The 20,613-nt window shown below is 38.5% G+C and overlaps 1 protein-coding gene across 3 annotated transcripts in view; it reads right to left on the reverse strand.

The window, feature by feature from the left end:
• Positions 1-1,927: 1,927 nt before the first annotated feature.
• LOC115829663 (B-cadherin) overlaps positions 1,928-20,613 on the reverse strand; it is a 33,891-nt gene continuing 15,205 nt past the window's right edge. For 2 of the 3 annotated variants that reach the window (XM_030793846.1, XM_030793838.1), the window contains 11 exons: positions 8,455-8,599; positions 8,145-8,317; positions 7,933-8,061; positions 7,663-7,848; positions 6,571-6,815; positions 5,228-5,370; positions 4,902-5,126; positions 4,578-4,796; positions 4,271-4,401; positions 2,668-2,811; positions 1,928-2,537 (listed from right to left, as the gene is read on the reverse strand). In XM_030793846.1, coding sequence (XP_030649706.1) covers positions 2,331-2,537; positions 2,668-2,811; positions 4,271-4,401; positions 4,578-4,796; positions 4,902-5,126; positions 5,228-5,370; positions 6,571-6,815; positions 7,663-7,848; positions 7,933-8,061; positions 8,145-8,317; positions 8,455-8,599 — 1,947 coding nt within the window. In that variant the 3' untranslated portion in view covers positions 1,928-2,330. Of the gene's footprint in view, positions 2,538-2,667; positions 2,812-4,270; positions 4,402-4,577; positions 4,797-4,901; positions 5,127-5,227; positions 5,371-6,570; positions 6,816-7,662; positions 7,849-7,932; positions 8,062-8,144; positions 8,318-8,454; positions 8,600-11,643; positions 11,800-11,886; positions 12,028-13,654; positions 13,903-16,596; positions 16,712-17,043; positions 17,220-20,613 lie in introns of those variants that run through there. The other variant, XM_030793830.1, reaches the window with a different exon arrangement.

Raw genomic sequence — 20,613 nt, forward strand, 5'->3', positions numbered from 1 at the left:
GAAATTAATCTGTCATCTTCTTCGTGTCCTCTATTTCTTGCGTATCCTGTTCTAGTCGGTAGCAATCTGCGAATACCCTTGACATAGATGCGCGCTACATGGATCAAGCTGACGTTACCTAGTTACCCAAAATAAAATAATTTAGTAAGACTTAATTTAGCCTCATAAAACTGTAACGTCAGTTAACTTTACTCACCTTGAAAGAGTAAGAACATCGTAACTGGTGGTTAACACCTAATTACACTAAACAATATATATTCTAAATATTCTTAAATATTCTAAACACCAAAACGATTTTCCCTCAAACGTTTAACTACAACACTATCAAACTACAACTATTGACAATAAACTAAACTATGAATCACACTAATATTAACGTTACAAATATTCTAACTACAAAAGTAACCACTAAACTATCGATAACTATAAGGATAATCGAACTACAAAGATAAATCTAACTATAAATCCGTCCAATTTCCACCACAACTGTTGAAACCCACAAACTCGGTTAACCGTCACATCAGAGTATTAAAACGTCCTGTAGAGCACGAGATAGCCAACTCTTGGTTCTGGAGCACGAACAATGGAAGTTTCTAATCATTATGGCATCAGCTGGAAGCAACGCTAGGCTGCAGCACACGAAGAATTAACTCGCTTGACATTAGTATGTATGAAACTATCAATCAGATTTATTTATTTACTTAATGGAAGGCTATATTGGAAGGCTTTTACCCATGGCTACACTAAACTATAAAAGTGATCAGTAGATGGCGGTGTACATCCTCTCTAAATACGTGACAGACGTGTATGTTGATAAAAAAAAAAGTAGGCTACTTGTGGTGCAGCGATTACATCGATTAAAGCTGTGTATGTTCTGAAGTCGACTGTTCATTGGAAAAGGTGGTTCGACTCACCACCACAAACTTGCAGTCGGTAGGGTTTAGTTCTCTAAAGAACGGGAAAAAAGGTTTGCGCGGTCACCTCTAACAAGCTACTAAAATAAAACCTCAGTAAAAGCTACTCTACATCAGATTTATATCCACATCTGTTCACTACAGACACTTGTGAATGCAATGTCTAGTTTGATAACCTTTTTTACCTTGGGGAGGGAGTTTTTTTCTCTTTCTCCAAAAGAGTGGGAACGTGTTGAATCGAAAGACGATTATATGACGAGTTTCACTTATTTTGAGGATAGACAGGATTGCGATTCGCCTACAACTTCTCTGCTGATCCTTGACAGATCCGGGAGACGACCAGTAACTACACAGAGCTATGAACGTTCCACTGGCTTCTTATTGTTAGTACTGACCTATTAAGGCGTTTCTGTTCCAGTTCCGTGATGGACAATAATGGAATGTTGTTTCGCACTTGTTCGCAGCGGTCGTGGTAGGTAAGCGGCAAAAGTGAGGTTTTCTGCTGGCGGGCGGGGCCGGAGCGATGTGTTTAATTCTTCATGGGTTTTTTTTTTTCCTGCGGGGATGAGACTGCCCAGGCTGTTCTGGTTAAGATGCTGATTAAGCAGAAGTATTTAATGCTTTATTTATGATTTGGTTTGGCTTTGTTTTGGTGCAGTTTAAACTAATTGCAACTCGAAACTCAAAATGTTTTCTTACTAAAAACTCAACTCAGTCTACATTGAGTCTTTTCATTCATTGTGCTTTGTACAGACCCACACTGACTATTCACACAAATTTGATGAAGGAGAGGTGTGTTCACTGCCAAGTAAAAGACTTAGGAAAATACAGTTAGAATCCTGGTAAATGATGACTCAAAGGTTTCACAAACATGGTAAAATGAACAAAACTTCAGGATCCTGAAAAAACCCCCAGGTAATTTAGCTAACAAATCAGCAGAGCACTGATTCACAACAACCCTCCTCTGATAAACAAGAGGCCAGTTTCAAGTTATTTATTAAAATACAGGCATCATTCTTGAAATTTCACTGCAATTCAGTATGTTCATTATAAAAATTATATTGTTTAAAACAAAAGGCAGATAACTAAGAAGTTCATATTATATAATCATTTACCTATCTGTTTGACTCAGTGCTTCTACAAAATTCACCACTATTTGGCTATAAGCAATGCTCAAAAGTTTAAAAAAAAAAAAAGTTTATTAAAAAGGTAGTCAAAGTGAACGTCAAAATTCTTGAGAAGACACATTAGATGTACAGCACTTCCCACATATAATCTGACACTGCAAAAAGACCAGTGAAACAAAGAGAGAAACAGGGTCTATATTTACACAATTCAAAAGTTTCAAACCCGTTCACGTGCCTCACGTGAATGTTGTGAACTCTCAGACTGACGATCAGTAAAGCATGAAAGCTGTCAGTCCTCTCCTCCTCCATACATATCTGCCAGTTTCTTGAAGCGTGGACCCCACTCATTAAGGTTGTCATAATCCTGGTCCCCTCCTGAGCTGGAGGAGTTGAGGGAGCTGAGGGAACCTGCCTCCGAGCCTCCACCCTCGTAATCAAACACCAACAGTGAATCGTAAGGTGGAGCAGTAGGGTCATTGTCGGCGGCCTTCAGATTCTGGGAAAAGGAAATTATGACCAGTGTTAATGCTCTTCCTTTAAAGTTCGTTCACTCATTTGGTACAAAGAAAAAAAATCCTAACCCATAATCTTCATCACGACACTTAGATACACCCAGGTCTACTCACATCATCAATGAAGTTGCCTATGTCGTCTGGGTTAGCTGGTCGTGGACGGTACTGGGGTGCGGCCATGAAGGTAGGAGCAACATCATTGCGGAACACGTCGGGTCTGTTATCAAGGCCTCTGTGCAGCACGCTCAAGTCATAGTCCTGTTCAGTGGAATGCAGGTGTTTCAGAAGAGTGCTACTTTATGTTTTGTTTTAGATATTTTGAGTTAATAGTCATTTGACAACAGGCAGTTTTGTGTTACGACAGTTTTAAATCAACAGGTAGTGTTGAAGTTTCACTCCATAAAACAGTACTGATATTAGAATGAGTTCAGTGTACTTGAGACAACTATTTTTTTAATTGAATTTTACACTTGAATTTTATCCATCGATTCAGAAACCTCCTGTTTCTCAAGAAATCCTTCATAGGCTCTCAGAGTGAAGACAGACATTAAAAAAAACAAAAAAACCCCCATAAACAGCCATGTTAATGAAATTCGTCATTTGAGACTTTACATTCTATTTTTAAAGTTAACAGAGCTGGTACAGCCACTGAAGTGTCTCCTCTGTTACAGAGCATTAAATTGCTCATGTTGTTCACCTCAGAATCAATCAGTCACTGTCAGAGTATTAGAAAATGATGTGACAGTGATGTAAGTAATATGAATATCATTCATTGGTTTAAAAAGGGACAGGCTGCTAATTCCAAATAAATTACCACAAGATATACTGCCAATAACATCTACTGTACTTTTTGGAATTTCTTACTCATGAAAGAGTGCCTTCTGGCCATTTCAGTCTCTTGACATAACTGATAAAAGCGGATTATAAATAGCCTTACACTAGGTCAGATGTTTTGTGCTCTGCATCAGGACTCCCTTGCAAAACAATTTTTAACCTCAATAGTATGATGGAGACTGAATATAAACAATAGTAAATTAATGTGAAATCTGTAGGCAGCAGCATACAGAGATAAAATAAGGCATGTCATTTTGAACGGGGTATTTTAATACTCTTGAACTTACAACTTGTGTTACAAGATTTTCAAATTTAGGAGTTTTGGAAAGCAAATGAAGAATAACTTCCAGTTGTGGTGTAGTTCATTCCTGGCATTTTGGAACTCTTGTCAAATGTACAACGCATGAAACTGAAGCTTATTTTCACTGTTAAACCAACTAAATTTAGAGGTATTTTATTTATTTGGTCCATCTGAACATTGGAGGGCAAAGTCTCCATATTTTATCCATCAAAATACTAAAACCCTGTCATTCCAATCGCTTAAATATCTTTATGAATTCTATTTGATGAATGCCAATCAAATTTCCGTCATTGCCAAAAGATGTCATTTCTCTTTTTTTTTCCCTTTTACTATGCTCTCACTTTCTTTTTATCTCAATTATTCTCAGTCAGCAGTCTATCACATAGCATGGTCCTACAGTCTAATACAATTATGGTCTGATATCAAACCCTGTTTTCAGATAGTCTGTACATTGGTCATCTGCAACCCCTAATTTTAAAATCATGAACGGTACATCATATATTCTTCTGTGTTCAGGTGGAGAAAGAGAATAAGTAGGACAGCAACAATTCAAGAAAAACAGTTCTGTGAGATGACACCAACCTGATCATCCTCTCCACCTCCTTCCTCGTCATAGTAGTAAATATTGTCCCTCACATCATCCTCTGGAAGAAGGGGTTCCTTCTTCACGGTGCTTCTCCGCCTCATAAACATTAACAGTAGAAGAACTAGCACTGTGGGTAAGAACATACAATGGCAAGTTTTACCTGCACCCTTAAAGAATAACCTTTCAAAGAGGATGACAATTTATACACCTCAACAAAGGCTGAGTAAATATTGATATTTTTGCTATGCAGAGGTTTAACAACCATAAAAGAAAAAAAATCAAACAGGAAAATGAGTTCCTTACATAGTAGACCAAGGACAGCTCCCAAAATTCCTAGAATCACTGGCAATCCAACACCTGCTGCTCGCCCCTCTGAGCACTGAACGTCATTTCCTTGACAGTCACACACTTTGACTGTAACTGAACTGGCTTGAGATTCATGCTGATTATCAGAGACCTTTAGCACAACGTTGTAAGAATCTGCTGCCAACCGTGTCTTAAGCGTCAGTATGATGCCAGTTTCTGAAAATAACATTGATAAAATTAGTCACACCCTGTATTAAATTGAGGAATACAGCACAACTGTTGTTCTCTCATTCGTTTTCCAAATGTCAGTTAGGTTCTTACTTGTGTCATTCATTCTGGCGGTCCAGTTGTTCCTGCTGTCTCCCTGGAGCTCCACATGGAAGGGAGCAGCAAACCCAGGCCCATCTTTATCTGTTACAGACAGCAGTATAGGGGCAGGATCCTTGTTACAGATTGAGAATGATCTTTCTACAATGGTGGGGGCATTATCATTCACATCTTCCAAGGTTATTTCAAGGGTCCCTGTACCAGTGGCTGGAACATCCGCTGGGGAAAGAAGAAAAGATTATCTTGTATAAAACACTGATTTTACAAAAACACATGCGAGTTAGGGGGGAAAAAAAAAGGTCTGATGCTAAATAAAATACCATCGTCACTGGCGAGAATGGTAGCTGTGTATTTCCCATCCTTGGCAAATAGAGACTCTCTGTCCATGGGGCTCTTCACCTTGATCAGTCCAGTGTCTTTACTGACAGAAAGCCAGCCAGCAGGATCATGGCCAGTCTTATAGCTGAGGTAAAGACAGATTGTAAAATTAGCATGTCTATGGTTAAACAAGTGACACCAAAAGGTTTTCATTACTTTAACTCCTTTTAACTAAAGCTTGTACTCTTTCTATACATTTAAGACACTGCAATACTTGTTTCAAACTTGTAGGATAGCATATTACAGTGATGACATTCTTAGAGTGGTGAAGAAGACTAACATTAACCTGTGACAGTGTCAGAGAAATAAAAAATTGTGATTATTTAATGTCTGAAACAAAAGAAATATTACGTAATTGAAATGTAGATAGGTCAGGGTAGTGGGTGAAGGAAGGGTGTGTATGTTTGACACATACTAAACAAGATGAAATACGCAACTTGGGAGCCAAACAACTCCTCAAGCACAATGGAAGAGTGAACACCGAGAGAGGGAGGGCAAAAGGAGGAAGATGGTGAGCACAAACAAAACAGACATATCTGGAACTTTTGTCCTCGGTTTTTCAGACTGATGATTTTGTCTCCAAATCTGGTGAGAGCGATTTTTATTTATTAAAATCCGAACAGAATTTTTTTTCTTACTTTTCATTTCGTTGTGTATTTGGAGTCTATTTTTTACTTTGGAGGGGACTGTTTAGGGCTAAGTGACCATTTTTCTTTCTGTTGTAGTTAAAGGCCAACAGAAAGTTCATGTTGTCTAGACCCACTGCTGTTTCCTCTGAATCGTGAGAAACTGAAATTGGATGAACTCAACTACTAAGATTTGTGAAAGTGTTTGTGTGTGTGTGGGGGGGTTTCTAATAGTGTGACAAAAGGACAGTTATCCTCTCAGATTATACTGACTGACTTATGAAACTTTAATGGTTTCATTTCTGCTCAGGGGTACAGTAAGATAAGATCTGGTTTTTTTTGAGGGGGGGGCACTATTTTTACCTGCAGTATATTTTACAGACCACCTTACCCTGTCCAAATTTATGAAAAACTTAGTAAAATAACTATGCAAAAAAGCCTATGCAATACAAGTGGGCAACTAATGTTGCAACCTTTTGAGATGAATTCTGCGGGGGAAAAGCCTGAATCTGAAAAAAGTCTGAGCACTTCTCACTTTAGCAAGATAAGAGAAACAAATGGGCAGCACAAAATAAGACATACCACAAAACCAACACAATATTCACTATTTTATCACACTATGATGGGAATGCATAAAAGAGTGGGTAAAGGGTACTTACGACACTTTCTGTTTCATGGCTGTGTCTGGATCAGTGGCTGTATAAAGAGCCAAATCAGCGCCAACAGGCAGGTCTTCAGGTTTGGTAATGCTCAACTTCACTGGTTTAAAGACTGGAGCCTCATTCACATCAGTCACATCCACAGTGACAGTGGCAGTGGAGGTGGCCAGAGGGGAAGCAAACGGAACATCGTTTTCCACAATCACCAACAGTGTGTATTTGCTGTTTTTCTCAAAGTCAAGGGGCTAAATGGACAATAGGAAACAAGAAATAAAAATGAGTGAAATGCTCAGATCTTAGACAATTTAAACAGTACTCATTTGACACTGATAAGTACAGTACCTTATAGGGATGTACCCAAATCTGAATAAGTTAATCGGAAAAGTACAGTGAGACAAAAGCCTGGTGTGGCAGCTGATTTACCCCTGCAACCTGTAGTTTTTAGCTGTATGTGTTCATTTCCTCCATTTAAAAAAAAAAAAAACAGTCAAAAGTAATTTCATTTACTACACATTGTTGAGAAGTGATCGCTATATTCTGTAGTCACCCCCACAGAGTCAGTGCAAATTACTGTTGTAAAATAGTAATTCACATCTCCCTAGTGAACTGCAGTAACATTAAGAATCGCGAACACAGCATCATTGGAATTTAAGAGTATTCCCTTCAACTGAAGGATATTTTTCCATATATTTTACCTGTAAATAGTTTCTATTTCTAATGCAAAACAGAATCTTTCGATTTATAAAACACTTTGACTTTCTGATTGTTCAATGTCCCCCAGTTAAAGGGTGATGGTGGTAGTGGGGTTCAGACAGTTAATAAAACTTTTAGTTAAAAATAAAAATTAAAAAAAAAAGAGAGAGAGAAAAATGCAGAATGAGGACGTGGAAATATATTGCATAATTGATTATACGTGAAAATTATGATATTATGATGCTTTGAAGGCACAAAAGTTGCATTTGCCCGATTTAGTGTGACCTCCGGCATAAACCATGCCCAGATCCGGTCTACTGTCCGAATACAGACACAGAGACGGATAATTTTGTTGGCTGAACAGATACAGATAATGATGTCTCTGTACATCTCTTGTACCTTAGCAGTGGTAATGATGCCCTCCATCTTATTGGGTCCTGTAGTTATGTTGAATGCTCCATTAGTGTCACCACTAATAATTTTGTACTTGGTCCAGAAGGCAGGTGTGTTTGGCTCATCCCCATCAGTGACTGGCATTTTCACAACCACATATCCCACTTCATTCTCTGGAACTGACACTGTGTACTAAAGAGAACAAGAGAAGAGCATTCAGATCACTCAAATGAAAAACAGAGACATGAAAAACAACATTAAGCATCACTATCTTACCGATGTCTGTTCAAACTGAGGTGCATTGTCATTGCTGTCTGTTACAGTAATCACAGCTTTCCCAAGGACTGCAGCACCATCTCCTTTCATATCTGCTACTTGGATTTCCAGTGTGTATTTGGGATATTTCTGAAAGTTAAATGGAAAAAAAAGATTAAATAATTCTCCTTCTGTTTATGACATTTCTACCTGTCACACATTTAAGAACTTACCTCTCTGTCCAGACCACTTAAACTCAGTCGAATACCTCCAGTCACAGGGTTGATGGCAAACATGTTGTCATGCGGCATTTTAGGTTCCTGACTCACAATGGAGTATCTGAGATCAGAGTTGTCTGTTCCAGGCTGATCAGCATCAGTGGCTTCAACCTTCATGAACTCAGTACCTTTCAAGTAGAGAAGTGAAGATCATGATTTAATTAAGAATGATGCCGATAATGGTCACACACACACACACACACACACACACACACACACAAAGACACTGCTTGAAAAACCTGGAAACACCAGAATATGAACATACCTGGTTTTGCTGCCTCATCAATACTTCCAAGGAAGGGATTTTGTGTAAAGACAGGCTTATTATCATTCATATCAATTACATTGATAATGATATCCATGGGGTCCTCAACTACCTGTCCACCAGCTCCCACAGCATGAGCTTGAAGCTATAAAAAAAAAAATGAATTCAAGAATGTATATTCATTGCAATCCATGACTATGAATACTGAATTTTAAAATTGCACTACACTGCCTGCACAATTATTAGGCAAGTGAGTATTCTGACCTTATTATTTCTATGCACATTTTCCACCTCCAAATCATATAACCTAGAATGCTTTGTGGATTTAATCATTTTTAGGTGATGTGTTTGTGTAATGAGGGAGTGTGTGGCCTAAAGTGATTAACACCTTATATTAAAAGGTGTCCATAATTATTAGGCAGCTCATTACCTCAGGTAAAATGGGCCAAAAAAAAAAAGAAATTTAACTGACACTGAAAAGTCAAAAATTGTAAAATGCCTTTCAGATGGATGCAACACTCTTGAAACAGCTTAACTACTGAGGCGTGACAATCGAATGTTTTCTTGAGAATAGTCAATAGGGTTGCAAAAAGTGCACGGAGAAGAAAAGGCGCAGGTTAACTGCAAGACACTTCAGAAGAATCAAAACGTGAAGCTACCAGGAACCCATTATCCTCCAGTGCCACCATATTCCAGAACTGCAACCTACTTGGAGTGTCCAGAAGTCCAAGGTGTCAAGTGCTCAGAGTAGCATTCTTACTAGCTAGCTCTAGCCAGCAAGAACGCTGCTGTTTCAAATGCAGTTTGAGCATACTGCATCCTCCCACGTCATGGGGAGTTCAGACTACCGAGTTCAACTTGGTAGTCCAAACTCCAAAGAACGGGAGTCCGTACTTGATGTACTTCATTTTGAGAAACTAGAGTATTAGGGCCACACTGAGGGGGAGGGGAGGGGAGTGAGATTAAAATCGTTATTTTAGGCTACTGTGTTATTTTAGAGTGGAAATATCAGAAGAGAAGCCTGCTGCCTGCGGTAAATGAGGAACGTGCAGCATCTTGTGAAGTTATAGCCTACTTTAGTATAGGTTTCACAAATACTTAATCCTTTGGCACATCAATGCCACAAGTATCATAAGTATTAGGACTTTGAAAAGAAAAAAACCGTGTCTATTATGAAGAAAGAGCAACACAGACATTGAGAAAATTGCCTCTTTTGTGGAGGAGGAAATTGCTGGTAGGGAAAACTGTGTTTGTTTGTTTTTTAATTTTCTAAAAATTTCACGAAAAATTTTTATTCTTGTAATATTATCTTTTTTCCCATAAAATTTCAATTTCATTCTTGTAATGTTAAGACTTCAGAATTTTTCTTTCCTCAATGTATTGTATTACTCCGGTCCAACAGGACGGAAAAAGACAATTAACATTATAAACTACCTCAGCAAACCACTTAAGGTTAAAATAAAATAATAATAAAAAAAACCTAATCAAAACAAAAAAAATAGTGGCGTAGCAATGTACCATGTTTTGCCTATATTTGAATCAGGCTGCACTGCTCCTTTTTCAAGCTGTGCTCTCACTCCTCTCTATTCTCCTGTTGGCCTCCTGTCACGTCAGCACAAGTAGGCAGAGCACAAATACCCACCACACTCAAAGTTGAGAGGAACACCAGCTATTTGACATGTTTTTTCCTTCCCAAAAACAAATCATTTATAAAATATTTGTGTGAAATAAATATCGTAAAAACCCACTGTACTTTGCCGAATAACGTATTCAGATTCAGCTCCACCCCTAGCTCAGAGACCTGGCCAAGGTAAAAAAAAAGGCTGAAACAGGACCACCACTGAGTAAGATTCAAAAGTTGAAGCGTCAAGATTGGGCCAAAAATATCGGAAGTCAGGCATCAGCAAGGTGGAGGAGGGGTACTGGTATAGGCTGCTATCATCACGGATGAGCTAGTTGGACCTTTTCGGGTTGAAGATGTACTGAAAATAAACTCCAAAACCTGCTGCCAGTCTCTAGAAGATACTTTCTCTAAGCAGTGGTACAGGAGGAAGTCCGCAGCATTCAAGAAGGCCATGATCTTTACGCAGGACAATTCTCCATAACCTGCACCCAAGTACTCCACTGCTTGGCTAGCCAGCAAAGGCCTCAAAGATGACCGAATAATGACCTGGCCCCCTTCCTCACCTGATTTAAATCCTACTGAGAACTTGTGGGCCCTTCTCAAATGTGAAATTTAAAGTGAGGGAAGACAATACACCTCTTAACAGCATTTGGAAGGTTGTGGTTGCTGCCTCAGCAAAAGTTGATTGTGAAAAGATCAAGAAACTGACTGACACCATGGATGGAAGGCTCATGGCAGTTGGGTGGCTATATTGGTCACTGAATAAATTGAAACGTCAGATGTTATTTAATTGCCATTTTGTGTTACGTATTTGTTACACTTTGAAAATTGAGAATAAGCATGTGAGCTGGGAAAAATTCTTTTTGTAATTTAGTTGCCTAATAATTCTGCACACATATTCCCCTGAGAAAGACAAAACTCACTTTTCCTTTGTTAAACATTCAGGTTTGAGGTCCAATGACATTCTGGATTGACTGAGAGCACTGTATTTGTTCAACAAAACAAATTAATCCTGAGGAATACAATTTGCCTAATAATTGTGCATGCAGTGTAAAGCCGCCAGAACTGTGAGATTGTCCATGAATATTATCCAGTTATAATGCCTTTCACCACTAAAGCTTAGATGTTTCTTGAAACAAAGAAGTGAGGTTTACAGTCTTGCTAGTTTAAATGTAATATTGCAGTGAAAAAAAACACTGATAGAAGATTCTGTATGTCTGTCAAAAGAATGTTTGAAATCAATTATCAAAATGAAATGTTAGTTTCTAGTTCCTCTATACCGACTAGCCTAATGTTCAAGAGGTTTTGAGAATGAGAGCAACTTGGCACTTCAGCATGAGAAAAAAGTTGCACTAATAAAGGGCTGTCACCATCAGTGCATCTAGAAAAGCCACATGTTTGAGAAATTTCCACATGTGACCCTGCTAATGGTACTGAAGGTACAGATGTGAAGGATATGAACTCAAAGTCAAACATAGTGTGTCACACTTTCACCTGGTGGTTTGACAGAATATGCATCAAACACAAAATGCAAATGTTGTGTAGTAGAGAGAGAAAAATATTACCGTGTATTTATCTTGTCTCTCTCTGTCTAAGGGCTGAGTCACATAAAGCCAACCACTGTTTCTGTTAATAGTGAAAAGTCCCACAGGAGGCTGGTCTGCTCCTGGACCCGTGACGCTGTAGGTGATTGCGATTTCTTTAGCATTGCTGGACTTGATCTAGTTAACACAGAAAATAAAAAGTTATGTTTAAATGATGCAAAAGAAGCAGTTTATGTTTATAATACACCTTAAACTATCCCTTACCTGCACCATCTCTTTGGGAAAAGGGCCTCTGTCATTCTCTGGGAAGTTGATGGGGGGAATGACCCAGTCCCTCTTTCTTCTTTTCAGCCCGCCTGATGACTTTGGAAACTCCAGAACTAGAGGAGCTTGGGCAAACTCAGGCTGTGAAACCAAGGACGGAAAAGTGGATTATGCTCAGTGGTGGATTAAGGTCAAAGAAGAATCTAGGTTTATCTACATATTGTTTTAATGTGAAATTCAGTTTCACATGGAAGCTAGGGGCTGTCCTGAATACTATTTTTTGAGCTCCGAAGCTTCAGCAATAATCAACGGCGAATAAGTGAGTACGCGAATATTCGAATGTTGAGTTGAGCATGAAGGACTCAACCACACATTTCTCCATCTCGGCTGAGATGGACGGCATAGTGCTGCAACACATGTCTTTCCGTTTAACTAAAGGCATTCATTTTTAAGGATTCTGTTATTCTGCTACAACCAGTTCGTCTTGACTTTCTCTCCCCTGTAACGAATTCATGTAAATGGTTCTGTCACCATGTGTTCAGCATTCTGTCTTCCCTTTAACGGCCAAAGTGAACTGAAGCTTTTCGTTCACTGCTTTGCACGAGAGGGATGTCAGGCACCCAAGCTGAGATGGTATATAACGTAAAACTTCCAATAATAGCCAAGTCTTCAAAAAATGCAGGCCTCTTATAATCACCGTTATGTGCGACCCTTTCAGTGGAATTCTTTGTGACTATAAAACAAAAGAGCAGTGGATTGCAATGCTTACAGTAGTCATTTACTTATTGTGGCTAAAAACGGTTTTGAACAGGTAGCCCTATTGTTTCTCCAGGCTATAAAAAAACAACGCACATGGGATAAAAAAAAAAAAAAAAAGTGAGGTTGTTTTAGTGAATTCAGTTTGCCTTATGCGTGTTCATCTGTTCACAAATTAGATTAAACAAACCATCAAAACAAGCTGTTTTTCGGATAAAGACAACTTGCAGAAGCCTGAGAGCTTCGGGCGAAATAAACGCAAGTCACTTATCATCGCCGAGTCCTCAATAAACGCTGGTGAAGTTGAGTAATTAAAAGCAAATAAACGCCTCAACGTTTATTGGAAGTTCTCACATAATGTATTTTGCTGTTCGCCCTTATTGATAGCCTACATTTAACAAAAATACAACATCAAAAAATGTACATTTGAATCCCAAAATTGAAAACCGAATACCTACCCAACAAACAAATATCTGAATAAGCGAATATTCGGGGCCAGCCCTAACAGAAGCATACATTATTTTTTTTATTTCTTAACTGTCTGTATAAAAATGTCTGAACTAGTTAATGAAACGTGGAAAATAATAAAATCTTAATTTTAATTAAAAGCTTTTTTATTTCCCCAATTAGGCCCCTGTTATTAAAGTGTTTCTCTGACAGTGAGGTGCACTTAATGGTCTCTGTTTTTGTTTACTTTGCTAAAAGCATACAATGAGAGGGTGTAACCATTAATCATAGAGCAGGATTGCCAACACTCACTGTTTAAATATTTCACATTTACATCTAAACCCCACTCAGTGGGTACTACAACGAAAGCTGCAAATGTTTTCAAATAAAATTTCAAAGATTTTCCATCCACAAATAAGGAGTATGCCTCAAGAATGGAAAGTGCTAATTATGTAACTGAATTTTTGTACCTCCAACAGGCCAAAACCAGAAAATCTTACTGAAAGCCACTAGTTTGTCCACAAGAGGTCAGATGTGTTCAGCAGTGCAGAGACTGAGTCAGTACCTGTGCAGGCGTGGCCACCTTCGCTTCTTGGGCATGTTTATAGTCCTCTCTGGGTTCAAGCTCCAGTTTAACAGCTACTGTGTGTTTCTTGCTGTTGGAATCCCAAGCACTGATGGAAAACGTCTTGTGTCCCTCATGCAGGGATACTCGCCTCTTTACTTTCAGCGTCCCATCAGTGTCCACTTGAAAGCGTGTGTCTGCCGAGTCAAACAGTGTCCGTGTGCGTCCACTGCAGTCATTGAAAACCACTACCAAAAAAACCCCAAAAACAAAACATCAACGAATGTATAATTTGCATCATTTTTCAAGACCATTCAGATTCAGTCAGCAACCTGCACTGAGGAAGCAAGTATCAGTCGTTTGCAATCGATAAGCCTACATCAACCACCCAGAATAGTCACTGGGTCGTATCATCAGTTTAAGGGATGGTCCTGTGGTTTAGACCAGTACAATGAGAGGAAAAATGAAAATTCAAATGTCTTATAGAATCTGGATCCATCAGTTAACAAGTGTTAACCATGTCATTTATTGCCCTGAAAGATGGTGATCTAGGTGAAACATAGAAAAGGAAGCAGCAGTAAGACAAAGCAAAAGGACACCTTCTCCCTGTTACCTCATGGCAGCTTTCAGTAATTATGGATTTGACCATTTTTTTTAAAGGGTTTTATTAGCTTTTTAAATATGTAGCCTTCATAATTTTCAGTAACATAGCCCAGGTCTCCAGAAGTTCTCTTTCCATTCCAGAGGATCTGAACACTCTGCTGGTGGTAAATGTACTCTGCTCCCTGTGATCCTTTTTCACTACAAAAGCAGCAATTCAACAATATTCATCAGCACTAAAGTCCCTGTAACAAACTCACATGCCCCCCCCCCCTTTCTGACAAAGCAATAAGTTTATTACAAAATTAAGTTTAAAAATAAGACCACCAATAAGTCTACATATTCTAAATCAACGGCAAAAGCAATATGTAAAGAGATACTCCTTTACTATCAGTGTCGCAAGTGCTTTCTCAATCAACCAGTGAAGAGCAAATGGTTTTGTGTAATGCACAACCTGTGGCCCTCATAATGCACTTGTGACTTGTGGGCAGGAGTAATTAGAAAAAAAACACTTTAGAACAGAAAAGCATGGTAATCTATATAAGATACAGTCATTTTTTTCTGGTTCTGTCTGAGCAGCAGAAAACGCCTTCAAATTAAAATCCTAAAGTTCCGTAATTCTTGAGAGAACAGGACAAAGTGTCAATGGGTTGGTAGTGTACCAAAAGTTGCAATGAAACTGACAATTTACTTGTATGTTTTTGCATCACAGCTAATTTTGTCAACATGGTTAAACACACAAAATCCTGAAAATCCTGCACACTGGCAACCCCTTAATCTGACGGCAAAGTAAAATGAAAGCTGGTCTGAACAGGCAGTTCAAGGGTGATGCTTCAGAATGTTGTCCATGCTCCATATTCAATGCCTCACAACAGTGGGCCATACGTAAAACCAAAATTCAGGCTAAAATCATTTTGGCATGTGAAGTTTCTTAAAATAGTATAAACTTGGCTGTAACTTGTAACATGCACTGAATCCTCGTAAGGCTCACAATCTCTTTTCCCATCAAAAATAAAGCTTGTAGAATAAAATTTCCCCCCAAATTCTAATTCATGTTAAAGAGCCCTTTTTCACATACACTTATATTTTCACAAATGATGTTCTTTTTCGGTTCTTACTCATTCCTGTTTCACTGTGGAGTGTACCATTCTTCCATTATGTACTGAAACAGAGCTTTAGAGATCGGCCTGTTGTGGATTAAAAGTGGAGTAAATATGGAACAAAAAGCTAAAAGATCCAAGTGTTGTAGATTAAAGGTGGTGTAAATGTGAAACCAAAAGCTTCAGGTGGCCTGAATCTGTGATCTCAGAGGTGGAAAGTACCATAATGACTTCACTTGACACCGCATGCCTGAATGTCAGGATCATTAGATTAGACAAAATATTTTCAGTGACTTGATCGAAGCACACTCATCATAGCACAATGCGGAAAGACAACATGGATTTTTACAGTTCTGATAAGAATTACTTTAACTACAAACAGAAAAAAGGCAAACCATGTGATTAAGCTTTTATGGCGCTGCTGTGAGAGCGAAACCAGTTTTTCCACAACTGCTCACGTACAGGCTCACCTCATGTTTACCGTGTGCAACACTGAAACTAACAGGCATGTTCTGAATTGCTCATGGATTAATCACCTTTGAACCCAGCAGACATTCTTTAGACCAATTCTGAATTTTCACCACATCCAAGAAGGGATCTAAAGTATATTATGAAAAAAAGAGAGAGAGGGACAGGGACTCTACATGTTTTCTCTGTAATGTTTAGTGTGCGTGGGGATGGGTAAGAAACCATCTAGAGCCTTTCTCCTGACATTAAGACAAAAAGAAAGCAGGGGACCCCTGTTCACTAAACAGTGGCAGAGGACGTATTCAAAACAAGACTCAAATTGAGCGGTTCAAAATTAGAGATTATACAGCACGTAAACCAAATATGACCAGTTAATGAAACAACTTCAAAAAAAAAAAAAACACACCTAGCCTCTTATCGACACCATGTATGAATGAATGCATATTTAAAGTTTCCACAAATGGAAACCAAGTTAGAGTTCAAGAAGAAGGTTCTTTTCTTTTCTTTTTTTTTTTTTTAAAGAAAAGGTAAATACAGCATAACTAAACCAAGCCAATGACATCACATTTAAGCACTCGGGTTAACTGGCAAGTAGCCTACAAGAAACGCGTCGCCAAAACGTAGGTGATGTTGGAAAAGCACAGTACTTCAATTTAAACGCATAGGCTTAGGCCTGACCAGCCAATCACACAGCAGCGTCAAGAATGGTCAAAGACAGGGATCCAACACCTTCGAAAATGTAACGTCGACGTTTAAAAAAAACAAAATACATACCTTTTCCGAGTCTCCGGCCTCTATGAAGGTGCACACGATGCACTTTGAAAATAAGCAAATCTGACTCAAATCCAGGTGAGCATGGCGACTCTTCCGTATATCCGGGTGACAATGCCTTGAGAAAAGAGCAACGATTTACACACAAATTCCACCTCCTCAAAAGTACCTTACATTTAACTTGCGAAATCTTATTGTTACACTTAGATATCAGATTTTACAGCGATTAGAAGAGAGTTTAAAAGAGCAGAAATGTTCGGTACATTCGGTAATATCAATCAAAATTTAAAAATAATCACGAAAGAAACTGTGATCGCCTAAAAGAAAAAAAACAATAAGCAAAGCCACATTTTTTAAAGCAAACTGACAATCGCATTTGGCTAGGTTGTGTGAGATTACTACGTAAAAAACGATCGACAGGCACCAACCGAAAATCGAATGTACTTTTACCTGTGCTAGGAAAAGTATTATTCCCAAGTGTAAAATCCGAAAACCTTCCATTAGATCAATAAAACAAACTGTAATCCTCTGTGTTCACTTGGGTACGATCACCGACTCCTATTCGTTTTCACAAGAAGACTACCGAAAAGTAGGATACTCGCCCTCAGTTGAGCAAATAAGCAACAGCAGCAGGTAGTTTCGGGAAAGTGACGTTGCCAGGTGACCTCACCCATCCGTTGCCCACGGTCTAGACTCTAGAGCATCCAAACATGGTAATAAGGGTTCGCGAGCACCTGTAGAGGAAGTTTAACAAGGTGTTGGTTCATGACAAATCAGAATCAGGTGCATGAATCAAGAATATGAAAGCGCTGTTGTACAGAACAGAATGTCTCGCACGACCGTGGCATAAACTACATGGGCAGTTTCTACCATGTTCTACTTCAGTCAATGGAATCACGCCAGTTTTTAGTACTAACTGAAAGACACGACGCATGCCCAACCTCATTCAACTGAGATGTGAGGTTATTCGATTTTTCCCCTCCAGTTCTAGTTTGTGTGTGTGTAGACACAGACACAGACACATATATGTATATTCAAACCGTTTGAATAGCTCCATAAAAACTCTTGATTGACAAGAGTATGCTGACTCTGAAAGTTATAAAGGGCAATCAAGACGAAGGAGCTGCAAGTCCTGCTAACGAGCTATCTCGAAGTGCTCAGTTGAATGGACGTTCGTAGTGAATTTATCGATTCAGCTGCTGTGTCGGTAACAATACTTAATCGTCATCTTTTTGTGAGTCTGGTCAATATATTGTAAATTAAACACGCACACATGTTACAGACAGTTTACTAATGAAGGCCCAGGCACTAATCCCAGGCTATATGTTTCAGTGGAGGACATTTTACATCTCCAATGTAAAAGTGCGATGTGGGCGATTGTACGAAAAGGTAATTACCATCAGAACTGAATCCAAATGTCATTTATTGCTAGGGGGTAGTAGAGATATTGTGATGTCACATTTACTAACATGGATGTACATTACTGAGATGTCAGAAATAACGGTCAGTCTTTTTTCATCTCTGTAGCTTGATTGTATACAGGAACAATAAAATAGTTGATAATTACTTCAGAATGGGAACAGCTGCTTATCATTTGTAACTACTTGGTGCATATTTGTGAAAGAAAAGACCTTGCTGTCCATGTGCAAATCACATGACCCCACTCCCGTTTCTTTTGACTGGGCGAAAAAGGCCTATTTCAGCCAGGTCTGAGACTGAGCTCCAGTCTCCTCTGGAAGTTTTATCTGGTATGAAAACTGCAATTTTCAGATTTCCAGTGGCTGCTCTGTTCACTTTGATTTTTTACAAGGAACTCTTTATGAGACGCTGCCCCTGTGACTTCAGCTCATGGCCATTAATATTGGATCTTTGTTAAACTGTGATGCATTGTCTCAGGCCGTTCGCCAGATTTGATCTTGTGTGAACACTGACTGAACTGTGTCATGTGTAATTAGGAAACGGCATTAAAGGCTTGAATGTTTGTTACTTGAAGAGACCAAAAGAAGCAGCTAATAGTGACATGTACAAGCTCATCCTGCCCTAGTTTTTGAAAGACATCCATTTGCTGCCATGTATTTCTGATCTTAATGAAGACAAAATTAATAATTGCATAATGATTTTGGACTTTTAACAAAGACTAAAACTTTTCTTTGTTAAAGTTACAGTGCCACTTCAATATTTTACCATACACTAATGCAAAGTGTAGCCTCCTGCAGTGCTGGCTTATCTCTGTGAGCTTGAATAACAAATTCCCAAAATACATTCCTTAGCCAATTTTGTTACTGTGGGCAGCACTGTGGCTCATCTCCAGACCAGCTGCTGAAATTACAAAGTACTTCAGTTGTAAGTATTGCATATTATGTTTAGCATATTATTAAGTCTAGTGTATCATGGTACCTTATGTGTTCCAAGCCAGTGTGCAACTCCCCTTTATAGACTGTGGGGCTTGAGACAGCAGACTGCATGACTTGATACAATGGAGTCACAACGCACCTCAACAAGGACAGAATGTAACCATGGACACGAATCCTGATTACAGTATAAAAAAAATGTGCGGATCTTGTTAATCATTTGTTGTATGTCTGCCTCTGTGCTTGTAGATTAGCCCTGAAGGACAAATCCTGGGGGGGTAACAGTAAACTTAGTGCTAACATGTGACTGTGAGAAGGGGTTGTGACCCAAGCTAACATAACATTCCCAGCCAGAACCAGAGGGCTTTTCCATGACTGTCCACACAACTGAATGAAATCATCATATGCTCATCAACAGAGTTAGCCTCCCATTACTCCTTCCTCCCTTAATGGATCAGTATGTACTGGAGAGTATTGAGAAAAGCTTTTATGCTGGTTTCAAACAGTTAAGTTTTATTGATTTGGGAAGCAGAAAAGACAACCTTCATAGCATTCACTGAATGTTTTTTGGCAAAAAACCCTGGGTCCCTCATCTTAGATCTTTATTATTCATATCAAACTTGTAAACACCATTTCAGTGTAGTGTCCATTTTATTGTATTGAACAAAATTACTTTCTCTTGGATGCACCAGTTGAACTTTCTCACCCGTTAGTGAATGATTAACTGCTTTGAGAACAGAGTCATACCAGGAAACTGTATTTGCATTGTGGTCAACTAACGAAAATAACATTGTTACTTGGACCCAATTTTTGTCTAATTTTTTTCTTTTAATCAAAGTATCAACTTTCTCAAGTATCTAGATGGCCTATTACTGTAGTTTTCATGATTCAAGTCACAGATTTTAGAATTTAAAGACGGCATTTCAGACAGAAAACATTAAGACATATATTTATACACTGTTCAGTGTGTTAGAAGTATATGCATCATACATTTTTTAGGATTAATTATGTTGTAGTTATCAGTGGGCTACTTCATCACCCTTAGTGTTATGGGGAGGGAGTAATTTTTTTTTGTAAATGTGTCACAATGTGATCATGTGGTTTTTAGGAAATATGATTCAGACTGATCTAAGGAGGAACAATGGTTCAATTCTCTCATGATTTGTGAAACTGATATTATAAAAGTTTAGATATTGTAGAGCGAGTCTTCCTGGTTTGTTAAAGTAACAGGGCTGTATTCGTTGGCTTGCCTGAGCGCCACTGCGTTTAACAGCTGTTAAAGATGGTAGTCTGTTAATCATTAATACTGTTATTGTTCAAAAAGTCAATACTGAATGTATACTTCCTTCAATACAGGAGAATGGCAAAACAGTCATATTCAAACACCGACTGATGATCTATGACAGTTTGACTTAAATAACAAATTGAGCTATTTGTCATGATCTTTTGATCAAGGTCTCCTTTGGTCAACAGATATTATACCAGTATTACATCAGAAACATCTCGAGTTTGAACACTATAAATGTGATGGCACTCTAAATTTCTAACATTTGTTCTGTAAGTGATCAAAATAGTGTGTAGATACAATAAATACTGTAAACATTTTCTTTCTCTATCATTTCCTCCTTTGCTTATTTGTTAATGTTTGAGTTTGTAACTTTATGGCAGT

The sequence above is a fragment of the Chanos chanos genome, chromosome 2 (genome assembly GCF_902362185.1).
Source record: "Chanos chanos chromosome 2, fChaCha1.1, whole genome shotgun sequence".
NCBI lineage: Eukaryota > Metazoa > Chordata > Actinopteri > Gonorynchiformes > Chanidae > Chanos > Chanos chanos.